Here is a 16,784-nt window from a genome sequence, read left to right as displayed (position 1 = left end):
CTAGTGATTAATTTTTAAATTGAGAGCACTCTGAATCCTAGATCTGGGTTTGCCAGATGCCTAATTTGGTATTTGGACTGGGAAAAATAGATGAGCGCATTGTGCAGTGGTTATCTATTATTGCCACACTAGCACTTTGCTTAAGCCTGGAATTGAAAAGAAATACTGAGGTTGTAGTGAGCTTTGGCTATAATTAACCCTTCTGCAACCGTTGGTTTCTTAATTACACCCTCTGCTCAGATTTGTGTGTGGCTTCTCTGCTTCTTCCCCATTCCTGATTCTTTCTCTTTCTTTCTTTCCCTTCTTGGTTTTCTTACACAGCTGAGCAGCTGAACGGCATAGGAGCATCAGTGACGCTGCCCCCCGTGCCAGCTCCTTCCTCGCCAGAGAAACAGCCCTGCCTGGGTTCTCCAGCAGCAGCAATAGCGCCCCACCTGGCCGCTTGCCCGGAGCCAAGCCAGAGTTCCAAGAGTGGACCAGCCTGGGGGACCAAGTTGGGAGAAATCTCGACCACATCGGCAACCCCAGCCGCTTCAGGGGCAGCACCCCATAGTAACAGCAGTCCCAAGCCCGATGAAGAGAAGGCCAAGAAGCTGCTCTATTGTGCCCTCTGCAAAGTGGCCGTGAACTCGCTGTCTCAGCTTGAGGCGCATAACAAAGGTATTTGTGGAGAGTTTTGAGAGGTATGTTTTGGTGAGAGGGACTGTTGAGGAGGTAGGTCAAACCAAATAGCCGCTTGTCCTGTGGCTGCTAGTTTGACAATATTTCTGTGCAAACAGTGCTTTCTGGAACAGAAGCTGTGGAGAACCATGAGTTCACCCCTCCAGGCTTCTAGGTACATGTTTACAAGAGAAGTTTGTGTGTTGGCATGTAACAGTTAAAATTAAACTAATTCAGGAATTAGTTGTTCCAGATACGTATAACCAGAGCCATGCTTTGGCATTCCCACTAACTAACTTCTTAAGGCAATTTAAAATCAACCAGTAATTGTTTTCCCTGCTGCTGAGCAATGAGACTCTGTTGGTGCCCCCCCTTCCCACCTGCCCAATACAGGAATGCAAAGAATGGCATTCAGAGTCCCAGCCCAGATCCATTTTCTGGTGCTGGGTTGTCAAATTACTTCTCAGCACTACTCCTCTACTTATAAATATATATTATATACATATACATATACATATACATACATACATACATACATACATAGGTAAAGGTTCCCCTCACATATATGTGCTAGTCGTTCCTGACTCTAGAGGGCGGTGCTCATCTTCATTTCAAAGCCAATATGCCAGCGCTGTCCGAAGACGTCTCTGTGGTCATGTGGCCAGCATGACTAAATGCTGAAGACACACAGAACGCTGTTACCTTCCCACCAAAGGTGGTCCCTATTTTTCTACTTGCATTTTACATGCTTTCGAACTGCTAGGTTGGCAGAAGCTGGGACAAATAACGGGAGCTCATTCCGTTATGCGGCCCTAGGGATTCAAACCGCCAAATGCCAATCTTTCTGATCGACAAGCTCAGCATCTTAGCCACTGAACCACCACGTCCCTCATATATACATATATATACATGTTTTGCTGTATTCGGGTTTTTTCCTGTGTAAGATTGAGATTGTTTTGGCGAGGTCCCACTCGCCATCTTCAGGCTGGTGTGTTTGTGTGAGTTCATGTTAGTGTGAGAAGCATATTATCACAGCCACAACTTTTTTACTTTTACATATTTAATATATAATATTCATTTCTATGACAACAAATTTCTCTAATCAGAATTTTACGGGGGGGAGGGTTCTGTCGCAAGCACGAAGTCTTCAAGCAGTTTCCATGTAGAAACAAAACTGGATATATTCTTTTCTTTAATTAAAACAGTTAACTTGGCCATCTCTGCTAACTGAAGTGTTTTTCCATCCATTCTTCCATTGTGGAGATTGTTATATCCTCTCCTGTATTTAAAGAGTGTGCTGGAAAGTAGAGTTGGATCTCAATTGGGAGGGAAGAAACCCCAATTTGAACCAAGGGAATTGGAAAACGTGGCTTCCAACCAAGGGAGTTGGAAAACGTGACAAGGTCTTCAAGGTTTCAACATTTTTCTTTATTTTTAAATAAAAACAAATTTTAATAGGGCATTACTTCAATCTGATGATGCATATAATGGGACTGAATCAGAAATAAAGCAGCTTAGCTGTGAAATAGACTCATAAAGTGGGATTTTAAAAAAGTGCAGTTGACTTTGGACTGGTGCAAAGACTTGAGTGTAGAGGTGGCTTCTACTCCACACCTAAAAGAAAGACCAAACCTTAATTTTTCTATTTCAATCTTTCAAGACAACAGAGTTTTCCCCACAAATTTTATTCCTTACAGATACAGAGAGAAGGCAAGAAACCCTATTTACCAGAGTCCCTTTTGAGTTCTCAAGTTTTATAGATATTAATTTCACACGCTCTTGAGCGTGCCATAGTACTAACTGATTAGACTCCAAAGACCTTGCAAATACTCTGAAAATGAAGCTGCATTTTATTTTATTTCTTCCACAAGTCCAAACCAGAATAAAAGAAAAACAGGCCTTGAAGGGAAGCGAGGGCAAAGTATATTTCCTAATGGCTGTAGCAGAAAAGCTCCACTGCATTGCTACAGTGGCTGGGATCAGCTCCCCAGTTTGTTTTGACCCACTTAATTAAGGCATGGTGGTGCAGTGGTTAGAATGCAGTATTGCAGGCTAATTCTGATGCCTCCCAGCAGTTTGATTCTCACCATGCTCAAGGTTGACTCAGCCTTCCATCTTTCTGAGGTGGGTAAAATGAGGATCCAGATTGTTGTGGGCAATAGGCTGACTCTGTCAACTGCTTAGAGAGGGCTGTAAAACACTGTGAAGTGGTATATAAGTCTAATTATTGCTAATTGATCTTCCTTCCATTGCTGCTCTGCTGCCTCTGCTTAACGCATGGGTTTGAGGGTGCTTCTATTTTCCAGGGCGCTGCTCTGGAGGGTCCAAGCAAAAGTTAAATACAGCCAATCTGCCCAGAACTGAATTGAAACTTTAAGCCACGCCTCTGGTGCTGACTATCTTCAGTTTTTTTCAATTCAGCTAGCCCAGTGGACGCGCTTTCGAGTTTCTCTTCAATTCTACAGATTGCTTGGACTCTCCTAGAGTTAAAAGTAGGGTAAAATTTCCTTAATTGTGTCCATTACGAGCAGGCTTGGTGAGAGAAAATTCCTTTCCTTTTAATTGGCTATTTGCTCACCTCGTGGTCCTCCTGCTGTCCTGGGCTCGCTCGGGTGCCGTAGGGCTACAGGCAGCTGTTGTGGGAGGCGCGTGGACTCTGCTGCAGCCATTTTGGGCTGCATGACTGGTGTGGTGGTCATTTTGGGAAACCGGAAGTTCCGCCCGCCATTTTGTTTAGCCAGTTTCGCTTCTGAGCACATTGCCGCAGCTGCCTGGTCGCCTGACTCGTTGCAGGTCGCCGTGTGGAGGCTCTTTGTCCGGTTTTCGCTGGCGATTTGGCTCCTACCCTTGTAAAACTATCAGATTGGTGCAGCAACGGATTGTGGCTTACCTAGGTCGCCTTCCTTACCTGACCTGCAAGGTGCTGGGAGCTGCTAACGCTCGCACTGGATTCTTGCTTGGCTGGATCTGATCTCAGTGGCCTTCTGTGTCTCTCTTCTAAGCTCTTGGATCCACGATCTGCAACTGTGAAGGTGGTGAGTGGAGGTAGTCCCTGCCTGTTTCAGTTAGACCCCAACCTTTCAGCCATGGCAGATCAGATTCCTGAGAATTCAGAGCACCTTGAGCTTGAGATAGGGATGCCATCCGTCACCAGAAGCACTTTTCCAAGGCTCAGCAACAGCCCCAAACCTCTCAGTCGGTGTCTCCAATGAAGCCCTCCATGGGGGTTCAACCAGATCAAGGTCAGCCCATCTCCAATAGTGATGAGAAGGGCCAGGAGTTCTCTCCCACCGCTTCCCTTGCCATGGCAGCTTCTCCAGGTACATCATTGGCTGACCAGGCCAATCTCTTTGCCTGTCCTTCAGACCTGGAGGAAGGGCCAGTTCTCGTGGGCCCCTTGGCGCCCCAGCAACCGGCCGCCCGACCCATTCCAGGGGTTCGACCTGTCGAGGACCAAGGCCCTAATCTTTCATCAGAGATGCAAGAGGTCATTAACAGGGCTATATCCCAGGGCATAGAGACGGGCATGCTGCAGCGGGGCAAGCACCCACGCAAGACCCGACATCTCCAGCCCCATGATACCCCTAGGGAGGCATCCTTGACCCAGCCTTCTCAGTCTCCACATTCCTCTCTGGGCAGCGAGGATTCTGACTGGGGGAAGGAGGACATCCTACCTAGGCCGGAGCCTGAGTTTTCAGGGGACAAAGGCGTTGCCTCCGAAAAGCCTGTCTTTTCGGGTTTATTTAAGCTTGCCAACTTCAAAACCATCTTGAATAAGGCAAAAGTCTCTGAACCCCCCCCCCCCCAGATCAGGCGACTAATGATCCAGATGACCTATCTGGGGACCTCTTTGAGGAGCCTGTGTTGGCCCAAGAGATAGTGCCAGTTCCCAAGCTTTTTCTGAATGTGGTTCAAAAGCAATGGGCGCAACCGGCCACCCTTACTACTCCCAGTAGCAACAATAAAAAGTTGTACACCTGAGGGTAGGACAAGAAGCAGTGGATGAAAACTAATCAAGGAGAGAACCAACCTAGAACTAAGGAGAAATTTCCTAACAGAACAATTAATCAGTGGAATAACTTGCCTCCAGAAGTTGTCAGTGCTCCTATTCTGGATGTTTTAAGAAGAGATTGGACAACCATTTGTCTGAAATGATACAAGGTTTCCTGCCAAAGCAGATGGTTGAACTAGAAGACCTCCAAGGTCCCTTCCAACTCTCTTATTCTGTTAAAGTCATGATCTTTTTGCATACATACAATATTTTAGAAAGCAATAGTTTCAAACAGGATTCAATGGGATTTACAGCACACAGAGGAAAAATGTTTAATGTCCTCCAAGAATTCTTTTTTTCTCTCTAAATTAACAAAAGCCGACTTTTACTATGGATTGTAACTCAATTTATTAAGTACATATACTGTAAATGACAGAATTTAGCTTTTTGCAAAGCATAATTTGGAATATTGTACTCCTCCTTGTTCTTGTTTTATTTACTTAGTAGAGCATACCGTACATTCAGTCCTTATTTATTTAGAATTTCAGAGGTTCTGTTATTTAGGTAGATTCTGACTTAGTATATAGAGTCAAAGTACAAATTTTCATATCTTATGTGATAAATACACTTCCATTAAGGTCCTTTTCTTGGGCTCAGCGTTTGTCATTGCTTCTGATTAGAATAAGGTTGAATGAACTCCTATTGTTTTTCTTTTCATTTCCTATGGGAACAATTTTCTGGCCTTTCAGTTTGGATATTCCAAGTTTTGAATAAACAGATTTCAGGAGGTGAGGCACTGAAGAGAGCCGAGGTGGCGCAGTGGTTAGAGTGCAGCACTGCAGGCTACTTCAGCTGACTGCAGTTCGGCAGTTCGGCTGTTCAAATCTCACCGGCTCAAGGTTGACTCAGCCTTCCATCCTTCCGAGGTTTGTAAAATGAGGACCCAGATTGTTGGGGGCAATATGCTGACTCTGTAAACCGCTTAGAGAGGGCTGAAAGCCCTATGAAGCGGTATATAAGTCTAACTGCTATTGCTATTGCTAATAAAACATAAGCCTCTTCTCACCATTGAGATTGTAATGTTAACCCTCTATTTTAATATGTTAAAGTTTTTCTTGAAATTCTCCATGTCTCCATCCTATTATGATCACATTATCCTGTTTAGCATTTGTATTTTATGTGCCCTATTATTGATCCACACTCAAAATCTACAGTGGCACAATTCAGGCATAGATTTGTTCATCTGAATTTGCCCTTGGTCTTGTCTCCTTCCTAAATTATATCCTAACACTGAGACAATTGTAGGAAAAGCAGCTATTGAAGTATGATCTGAGAGGATTTCCAGTTGTGAAAAAAAGGAGGTTTTTGCTGAATTAGGATAGCAGTATTTAAACAGAGAACTAGAATCATACTGTAGGGTTCACTTCTCATTTTCTCTTTTTTCTTGTAAATTCTTTCATGTTTGTATTTATACATCATTGGTAACAAGTTAATGTGCAGATATCAGAAGATGATAATATTTATTTGCAAGCTAAAGCTTTGCTTACCAATACATACCAATGAAACTCTTGCTAAAAACTCAACCAAAGGCAGGAATACTTTTTCATTCCCAGTCAGCATACTCCTTGCCCCTCTCAATTTAGATAGGAAGAAAACCATTTTTACAATGAGTGTGTGTGTTTGTGTGTGTGTGTGTGTGTACACATATATATACACAGAGAGAGTCTGATAAAGTAAAAGCAATACTTAGATGTATTAGGCAGTTCGAATCCCTAGCACCGCATAACAGAGTGAGCTTCCATTACTTGTCCCAGCTTCTGCCAACCTAGCAGCTTAAAAGCACGTAAAAAATGCAAGTAGAAAAAATAGAGGGAAGGTAACACCATTCTGTGCGCCTTCAGCATTTAGTCATGCCAGCCACATGACCATGGAGACATCTTTAGACAGCGCTGATTCTTCGGCTTTGAAATGAAGGTGAATGAGTGGGGGAACCTAGATGTATATAAAAAATATAATTGTCATGTAACAATATAAAAAAGGAACTTTCGAATGTCTCTAAAATGTGGTGATTTGATAGCTAAATAAGTTATAATGTAAAAAAAAACCTTTATCTGAAGGTAGATGTTACTACAAGAGGGAAACCTGGTGGGTTTTTCTAGCTTAAGGAATCAGTTCTATTAAAAACAAAAAGTCACTGCAGAAAAGTCTATTCTGTGTCCTTTCTAATCTTAGTTTGTCAACAAGACTGGATTATAGGCTACATTACTGTAACTATACAACTGTATAGTTGTAGATAAAATATATATTCATAAAGAAAAAGAACTGTAGCTAAAGTATATATTCGTAGAGGACTAGACTGTCTCTATCAATTTTGCAAACAGCGTTCCCTTGGGAGGAAGTGTACAAGAGAAAGTGCTGCAAGAAATGATTGGTGGACATTCCTCTTGAGCATTTGTAGTTTCAGTATTGTGTTGTACTCTCCTAGGTACAAAGCACAAGACTATCCTGGAAGCGCGCAGCGGACTGGGGCCTATCAAAGCGTATCCACGTCTTAGTCCCACAACTGGAGGGGAACCAGGCAACCAAGACCCCAGTGCTCAGGAGAGAACCTTCCACTGTGAAATCTGCAATGTCAAAGTTAACTCGGAGATCCAGCTCAAACAGGTGTGAAATGCAGTCATGACACCTTGTCAGTACATCTTACCAGAATAGAATTTCCTCCCTCTAAGGAAGAACCGTTGGTGGAACTCAACAGGGATCTAATTTATAGTAAACCTCAGCTTTAAAAGTGTTTTCTTACATTTGTTAAGGCTCAGATTTTTTTTTAAAAAAGGACCATGTGAAAGGAGGCAATGACTCTGAACAAAACTATATTTCTCTCCCTACTAAATGCAGTTAGTCCATGACTTACGATCCACAACGGAGCCCAAAATTTCCATTGCTGAGCAAGATAGATTTTCAGTGAGCTTTGTCCCATTTTAAGACCTTTCTTGCCACAGTTGTTAAGTGAATCACTGCAGTTGTTACATTGGTAACACAATTGTTAAGTGAATCTGGCTTTCCCATTGACTTTGCTTGTCACAGAAGTTCACAAAAGCTGATCACATGACCACAGGAACAGGGGTGGGATTCAGCCAGTTCAGACCAGTTTGGGCGAACCAGATCTGGTTCGCCAAACCGGTAGTTGGAAGGATTGGCTGGCCCAACCCCTCCCCTCCCAGGAGTCTCCACATGGCCCCTTCATCATGCCAGGAAAGTGCAGGGCCTGCCCAGAGGCTCTGGGAGGGCAAAAAATGGGCTTTCCGGAAGTCCAGAAATGGACCTGTTTCCGGCCTCCTGAAGGCCTCCAGAGCCCGGGAGAGGCCGTTTTTGCCCTCCCCCATACCAAGAAGGCCATACCCATCATGGGCACGCCCACCCAGCAACCAGGCAGAGAACCAGTTGCTAAAAATGTTCAATCCCAACCCTGCACGGGACGCATAAATATGAGCCAGTTGCTAAGTATCTGAATTCTGATCATGGGGGATGCTGCAAAGTGTGAAAAAATGGTCATGTCCCTTTTTTCAGTTCTGTTGTAACTTCGAAAGGTCACTAAATAGTAGTTGTAAGTTGAGAACTGCTTACTTTATAATGGTAGTCATCCCTTACATGCCTGGGATTCAGAAGGTGGGAGGTCTCGTGTCAACGTTCATAGCTTCTAATTTTGAATTTCAACATCAGGATTAGATTTCAGTAATTTGAATAGGCATTCATTAACTCTAATCATGAAGGTACTATGATGTTCTTGCTCAGGGCCTGCTTATTAAAGGCAGATTAATTTAGATTGCTCCTCTATCACTGTGGAAGATGGGAGGACTTGCTGGAATTACCTGATTGAGGCCATGTCTACTCATGAGCTAGTCCTGCGTAGGGACCAGGGATGGGTTCTAGATTCTTTTTTTTTTTTTAAATTATTTTTAAACAAACATAAACAAACAAGACATATAACATAAAAACATCTTCAATTACATACAGTGTGTCGATTGGTTACAAGGTTTTCTGCGTCCTTTCCATAGTCATCACTTAAACTTTATCTAAAGTCCCATATTATCAATCAAATATATTTGTATACATTATTATTATAGTACTTCATTTGTTTGATTATCACTTTTGTTTCTTCATTTTAAACAAGGTATTCTAAATATAAATTCATTTATATTATAATAATTCATTATATCATCTTCAATATATCCAATAGTAAAGTATTTTTTATATCCTATTCTAAGTCATTCTATTATTCTAGTATTGGTAACATTCTCTAATAATTTCCAATTCCATGTTTTTTTCATTATTAATATCATCAATCTAATATATATGTATACAATTATTATGATTATTAAACATTCATTGAGTATAGCTATTATTACATTCTTTTATGTGAAGCATAAGTAAATTTACTTTGGATGATGTTAGGACAATGTAATGAAACACCATAATATAAATTTACTTTAAATTTATATTATGGCGTTTCATTACATCGTCCTAACATCAGCCAATGATATTACATCTTTATATTCTATTTTATATAAAATTGTTTATCTTTTATAAAAAAGCTTTTCAACCTCATCTCCATAGTCCCACTTGCAATTTTATATAATCAAATAAATGATTAACAATGATAACAATTTTATATAAAATTTCATATTATCAATCTAGTATATATAAATGCATTATTATCATTGTTAATCATTTATTTGACTATAACTATTATTACTTTGTCTTATATATAATACTCAAAATTTAACTAAGTTTAACTTGATTTTATTGTAATATTTCATTTCATCATCCGGTATCCTTCCAGTAGTACTGCAGCCCAATATCTCTTACCATTTGTAGAATCTGTTTTCTAAGTGTTTTCTTGATTAGTCTTATGTGGACTTCTCTTAGCAACTTGTTGTTCATTCCATATCTTATAGAGAGTCGAAACCCTCCATCTGTTCCTACCATCATCTTGCCTTTGATTATCACTGGTGCTTCTGCCAAAATTACTCTCATTGTTTCTGCCAAATTTTCTCTTCTTTCTTCATCTATATTTTGAAGTCTGGGATGTTCGAGTTCATTGATCTCTCCTTTCAGTAGTTCACAGATATCATTTCCCTCCACTCACGGTTTGCTGCCAATGTCAACAATTTTCTTATCACTTTGTTCATATTTCTATGCAGTTTTTTGAACTCTGTCCTCAAATTTCATTGTTATTTTGTAAATATTCTCAACTCTTCCCTTCATTCTTTCTATGTTTTGTTCTATAATCTTAAATCTCTTGTCAATTCTCTCTGTGCTTATTAGAACTTTTTGAATATCTAACATATTTTTTGCGATGTTAATTCCTTTTCTTCATGTTACACCAATTTTCCAGGTTGTAAGCACTGCCACTAAACCATCCAAGGCTTATTGCTAAATTTCAAACAAATTCACTATAATCTTTCAAATCCAGGCTTTCTCTTTACTCCAGTCCAGCTACTGATAATATTCCAAAAGAGCATCTGTATAAACAAATCGTGCTCTTCCCACTGTTCCTTTCAGTAAACAAAGTCAAGGACTTTAAGATATAAGTCAAATGTTCATAGGAATTAGTGCTTCCAAGCCTCCATTCTCTAGGTGGCAGTGTTACTTCTTTTTCTTTTACTTTTAGCCCTTTCTTTGTTCTGAGCTTGAGAAAAAATTTTAAAAGATAAAATCCACCCAAACATTACAAAAAGAAAGATTCTTGCTCCACAAATATAAAAAGTGAGGAAAAATAGGACCAGTCCAAGAAGAAGGAAAAAAGAGACCAGTCCAATTTAAAAAGTAAGAGGCATTTGTAAGAATTCCATCCAAAAAAAGAAAACAAAGTTAAGGAGATAAAGATAACACTCTAATTTTAATACAGGCTTAATCTGCCACTTACTCTCTTCTGTCTTCAATTTTAATTTTGCTCTAAGTCTTTTTGGGTGTTCTTTAAGAGTAAAGTTTATCTCACCAATTTCGATACACTCTCTCTCCTGCTCTGCTTCCGTTTCAGGGGTCTGTCCCAACGTTGTGCAGCTTCAATGGCTGCTTCTCTTGTAGCCAGAGGAAAGAGCTTCTCCTGGATCAATCAGGGGCTTTGCAATGCCCCTGAGATCAGCAGGACGTGCCCTTGTCTATCACCATCTCTTTGGGATGGTTTAGGTCTACAAAGGACCATCCAGCAGCAGAGATATTGACAGCAATTCTGGAGCACCAAGATTGCAGGTCGTGTTGTAGCAACGTCAGCTCCGCCTTCATGGGTTCTGGATTCTTTTACTGCCGGTTCGCTCAGGGATGCGCTTCACACACATACACTTGATGTGCCCTACGCGCACGTACACAGTAGTGAAAAAATTATTTCTGTGCAGGAGCAAAAAACAAGATGCCGACACCTATGGCGCTGCGGACCCAGATTGTTGTTGGGGGCAATATGCTGACTCTGTAAAACCGCTTAGAGAGGGCTGAAAGCCCTATGAAGCGGTATATAAGTCTAACTGCTACTGCTATTGCTATTGCCAATAGAACCAGTTTGGGGGCATGGGCAGCCAAGTTACTACCTACTCGGTTGAACTGGTCCAAACTGGTAGGAACCCACATCTGATAGGGGCTATGGGTTACTATTGTGTGTAGCGGTCTGTAATGAGGTGTGCCTCTCTCATAGGTCCATCCTCAAAGAAGCCTTAAAACTACAAATTTTACCACCAAAGGGATTTCTAATGAACATCTTGGAATCTGAGTTCATGTAAAGATACGTGAGAAAGACCGTGGGAGATGGGCAAACAGATCCTGAATAGGTAACAGATAAGAGGCAGCATAGCCCACAATTGCATAGTGGGTGGAGCAAAAGATTCAGAAGGAGGAACCCTTCTTCGTGGCACGACAAAACCGCGCTCGACTAAAGCGCGCCCGATTAAACCGCGTCGCTGATGTCATCAACAGGGCAACAACAGCGAGCGTGGAGAAAGAAGGGCGCTTTAAATAGCGCTTTGAAAGCAAGCCGATTCAAGTTAAGGTAAGGGTTAGGTTTAGGGTTAGGTTTAGGGCAGTGATGGCGAACCTATGACACGCGTGTCAGTGCTGACACGCGTAGCCATTTCGGGTGACACGCACATGCTCCCCAAACTTGTTTCAGCGGCAGCTCTCAGCCTGGGCGGCAGCGTCACACAGGCTGTGGAAGGAGGAGGAGGAGGAGGAGGAGGGAACCAACCAAAGAGAGGCTTTTACCGGGTCTGCGCCCCACAGCCAGGATCGTCCTTGCGCCTCAAGCTGCGTTTCTTCCTGCAAAGCCCTTCGGGCATCCCGAGAGTTCCGCTTGACGCCAGAAGGGCTTTGCAGGAAGAAACGCGGCTTGAGGCGCCAGGACGGTCCTGGCTGTGGGGCGCAGACTCGGTAAAAGCTCTCTTTGGTTCCCTCCTCCTCCCCCTCCTTCCACAGCCTGCGTGACGCTGCCGCCCAGGCTGAGAGCTGCCGCTGCCGCTGCTGCACAACTGAGGGAGGGAGAGGGAAAGCAGAGGTAGCCTCAAATTCCACCGTTGGGACAGGGGAAAGGGCTTGTCCCTCAAGAGTGGGGGGGATAGAGGTGGGAAGAAGGGGCCCGGCCTGTCCCCAGCACCCCCCACAGACGGATTACGGATCGAACACTTCTCTCTCTGCAGCCTTTTTCTGCAAGTCCCAGCTACTCAGCGGGGCGTCATCATTTCCGGGGGGTTGCAGTTTTCCAGCTCAGATATCAGGATCCGCCGGGATTAAGTGGGAGAAAACGCCGCTGGCCGAGCGGAACAAACACATCCAAAGGTTAATCTTATTTTACGAAAACACAACTTCCAAAAGTCGATCGTGGCCTCCGTCAAGAAGCTCTTCCCCCACCCCCCACCCATTCTGGGGTCTTGGTGTCCCTCGGCTAAGATTCACCCCGGAAAGCAGAACAGGGGCAGCCCTCCTGTAATTCTGGCTGGGTTAAAGAGCAGGGATGGAGGAGCCATATCACACCTTCATTCAAAGAGTGGGGAGGGGGAGGCCCGATAAAGTCCCCCCCTTGGGGTGTCTGAAGTCCCAGCTGAAGCAGCCGAAGGAAAAAGGATAAGCATCCGTCGCTGCCCAATGGCGCTTGGGGTAACCCCGCTGGGCAGAGCCAGTCGAGACTCATCCTGCAAATGAGGGTTTCCTTTGGGGAGGGCCAGGTGGTTTCAAGCACCCCAAACAGCCAATCTCTCTCTCTCCGTCCCCCTTCCTTTGCTCCTGGGGCTGCAGAACTTTCCATGGGCTCAACGGTAATTGAGTAAAATTCTAAGCCACTGCAGTAGCTGCTTTTTGGTTTTATTTTTTTTAATATTTATCAGTCTCTCTTTTAGTTGAAGAGTTGAAGTCCACAAGGCTTAAAGCTGTCAGGTTTGAAGACCCCTGGGGTTTTTTTCCTAAAGGGTTAGGGGTGCAAGGTTCTTGTAACTTGACAGCTTTAAGACTTGCACGCTTCAATGCCAGAGTTTCTGAGCCAACATTTTGGTTGCTAAGCAGGACCGTTGGTAAGTGATACTGATAATAATATCAAGGGCAACATATGAAATCGACTGATGAACAAAGAAGTTACTAAGCAGCTATGTTAAATAATTGGTTTTTGGTTTATTAAATACAATTATATTGCAATTATATATTTTTGTAGTTTAAACTATAAATTGCGCAAAATTATGTTTTTGTCGAAGTGACACACAACGCGAGTTATGCTCGATTTTTTGCCGATTTTTGACACACCACGCCAAAAAGGTTGCCCATCACTGCTTTAGTCAAACGCGGTTTTATGGTGGAACCCCCTTCTTAAGTTCTCAGGCTGTAAAAGAGATGGTGAGAGAGTTGAACTTTCACACATGCAAAATTCTATTAATGTAGCTTTATAGTAAAGAAAAATTAATTTATCTGCCCCTTGTGTTTCCCATCTGAGTGGTGTGGTGGCCTAGAGGTGGCGCTCTAGCCTCACATTCAGGAGGCTGTAGTTTAAACCTAGGTAGAGGCACCTATTTCGCTCTCTGGGCACGATGAGAATATATCTGCTGAATATAACTCTGCATTGGCAACAGGAAGGGCATTTGGCCAGTAAACACTCAGCTCCATTCAGTTGCTCAAATTCCAACCTGCAAGGGATTATGGGGTCATTAAAAGGCGATGATGATTGGATTTCCTGTCTGGTCTATCTCTTGATAGTTCATCACATGGCTGGATTGACATAAGAGGCAACATTTGATCAAGGAATCAGGATACTTTACTTGCTAATTACCTTGATATCTCTTTTTTCCTCTTTGGTTTTCTAGCATATTTCCAGCCGGCGGCACCGGGATGGAGTTGCTGGGAAGCCTAATCCCTTGTTGAGTCGGCACAAGAAGCAGCGTGGCATGGCAGAGCTGCCAGTGAGTACATAATGGGCATTTTCCAATATGGGCTGTGGTAGTGTTTCTTTAATAGGCCAGAATAGTTGGCACCCCTTTAATCAGATAACCAAACTCAATCTCTCTCTTTTTCTTTCTCTCTTTGTCTCCGCAGGGCTCCCTGGCCTTTTCCAAGGAGCTTCCCAAGTCCCTGGCAGCTGGATTGCTACCAAATCCCCTGGCTGTAGCAGCTGCCTTAGCAGCAGCAGCTTCCACACCCCTGACACTGCGGCCAGCCCCAACGCCATCCCTGCTGCAGGGCCCACCTCTGACACACCCACTCCTGCGCCCGGCTCCGGGGCCCATCCGAACTGCACATGGACCCATCCTCTTCTCACCATACTGATGCTGCCCTTCCACTCACCTGCCTGCCACAATCCCGGGACTCCTGGCTCCACCAGAACCACACCGCCCTTCCCCCCGGCAACTAGCAACCAGTCCCGACAATCTCACAAGGCACCCAGGCCCACTGAAGGGAGCATTTTACTCGTTCTCCCCATCCTTTTTCTTTGTGACAGGAAATGGAATTATTTTTCTGAGAAGAGAAAGGGGAGAAGCCCACCCTTCTGCATCCCCGCCCATCGGCGCGCCTGCTCTCCACCCTCTCGGGATCCCAGCCAAATCTGCACAAGTGCTGGGCTCCCGCAGGGGGTTAAATGGGGGCATGTGTCTTGGGGTGTGCCTGTACGTGCATGTGCGTGTCGGTCTCATCTTCCGAGGTACGAAAGGTTGGGGAGTGGAAGTGCCTCCCCAGGACTCTGTGGCGCATTGGCAAGGGAGGCAGTTCTGGTACCTCAGGGACTGATCAGCAAGCAATCTCCTTCATCCCAGAGCTAAGGGGGCTGTTGCCCCCCTTACTCATACAAGCCATTGTCCACTTGCACTGAGAAGTGGGGGGTGTATATGTGTGTGTGGGACAGAAGACAGGGCCTCCTGACAGAGTCCCTACTGCAATAATGCTGGCCAGCACCTCCATGTACATATCCCCTAAGGTCCCTCCCTATCAGCACCCCCCCCTTCCCCGTGCTGGCCCCTCTCCTTACTGCGCTTCCATGCAATGGGGCTCCCCTTGGGCTCCTCACCACGGCACCTCAATAAGAGACTGGCAGAGCAAGTACTGTGCCCCATTTTTCCATGTCCTCCACTTCCTCTTGCGCTGAGCAGCAGCAACAGACAGACAGACCCAGCCCCTTGTTCAGTCATGTTTTTCCCAATCTGCAGAACTTTCTGTCCTCCGAGCAAAGAAAATCGCGGCTCCCATCAGCTTGCCTGGAAATGGCAGGTTGGCTAAGAGAGCGAGAGCATCGGGGGTTGTTGGGGGAGCGGCTGGCATCTCCTTCTGCCTGTAGATCATCCTTTGGGTTATCTGTGCTGTTGCCATGGTAATGTGACCTCTCCCCCTCCCTCGCCTTCCCTTTGCTATTTCTACAGCGTTGGGTTCCCACCTCTCCCCGACTGAACGGGGACGTTAGCCAAGAGGCCAGGTTTTTTTTTTCCTGGGGATTAAGCATCCCCAACCTCCAAGCCAGCCCCACCCTCCACACAGCACAAAACAAAATCCAGATGCTTGTAAATCCCTTGGTGCGCACCCCAGTTGGTGCCTCTTGAGGGATGGCCTATGCTGTAGGGTGTGCACTGTAGAAGCATGGGCACTTGGGTTTGGAAGAACAATCTAAGGGTCGGGTTGTTTCTTTCCCCTGCAAACTTGTACATGCAGAAACAGCCATTGCCATTGGCCGGTTCCCATTTTGTCAACCGGAAGAAGGCCCAGCTCAAAACAAAACCCCGTAGCCTGGGGAAGGAGAAAGGGAGACATTCTTCCATGTTTGTGGCCCTGCTATTCTTCCCTGCCTCTCTCCAAACTGTGACTGAAGTTCCGAGCAATAGAGACACTGGCATGGGAGGGGAACAGGACCCTCCTTCCCCTGACTGGCATGACCCACAGGGCAATCCCCTGCCCCCTCCATCCGCAGATGCCCTCTGCTCCTCTGAGTCTGACCCCTGTCCACCGTTTTTCGGACCATGCTAGACTCTCACCCTCTCTTGCTGACACCAAGGACTGTCTGCTTCGCCCCACATAGCACCTTTTCTCCCTCCTCCCCCTTGCTCCTTGATAACAATAAAATAAATGATAAGGCTCATTTATGCCTGCACTCGGTCTGTCTTCCTGTCTGTCAGGGACTGGGGAAGCCATGATTTCAGGCTGGGATCAATCCTAATAAACTACTACGGACTTCTTTCCTCCACGCTCAGGGCCCAAAGCCCAGCAGGGAAAGGAGGAGCAGAGGTGCCTTTGATACAGGTAGTACACAAGTGACAACCATTTGTTTAACGACCATTCGAAATGACACCATCGAAAACTGTCCATTTTCCACACCACCTTGCAGCATCCCCATGATCATGGGTTCAAAATTCAGATGCTTGGCAACTGGCTCATATTTATGATGGTTGCAGTGTCCCAGGGTCATATGATCAGCTTTTTGCAACCTTCTGACTAGCGAAATCAACGGGGAAGCCAGATTCACTTTACAACCGTATTGCTAACTTAACAAGTGCTCTGATTCACTTAACAACTGTGGCAAGAAAGGTCGCAAAATGGGGTAAAGCTCACTTAACGACTGTTTCACTCGGCAACAAAAATTTGGGACTCAATTGCAGTAATAAGTCGAGGACTACCCATAGCATAAAGC

At 44.5% G+C, this 16,784-nt stretch overlaps 1 protein-coding gene across 1 annotated transcript in view; it reads left to right on the top strand.

Annotated features, from left to right (window-relative positions):
• Window positions 1–16,471, top strand: part of ZNF385A (zinc finger protein 385A) — a 90,109-nt gene extending 73,638 nt beyond the window's left edge. Inside the window, exons 4-7 of the mRNA XM_032208672.1 lie at window positions 322–660; window positions 7,137–7,315; window positions 13,981–14,076; window positions 14,210–16,471. Coding sequence (XP_032064563.1) covers window positions 322–660; window positions 7,137–7,315; window positions 13,981–14,076; window positions 14,210–14,440 — 845 coding nt within the window. The 3' untranslated portion in view covers window positions 14,441–16,471. The remainder of the gene's footprint in view (window positions 1–321; window positions 661–7,136; window positions 7,316–13,980; window positions 14,077–14,209) is intronic.
• Window positions 16,472–16,784: the final 313 nt, after the last annotated feature.

The sequence above is a fragment of the Thamnophis elegans genome, chromosome 2 (assembly GCF_009769535.1).
Source record: "Thamnophis elegans isolate rThaEle1 chromosome 2, rThaEle1.pri, whole genome shotgun sequence".
Taxonomy (NCBI): domain Eukaryota; kingdom Metazoa; phylum Chordata; class Lepidosauria; order Squamata; family Colubridae; genus Thamnophis; species Thamnophis elegans.
The sequence above is the reverse complement of the archived record's forward strand: the minus strand, read 5'-3'. Positions and strand labels throughout refer to the sequence as shown.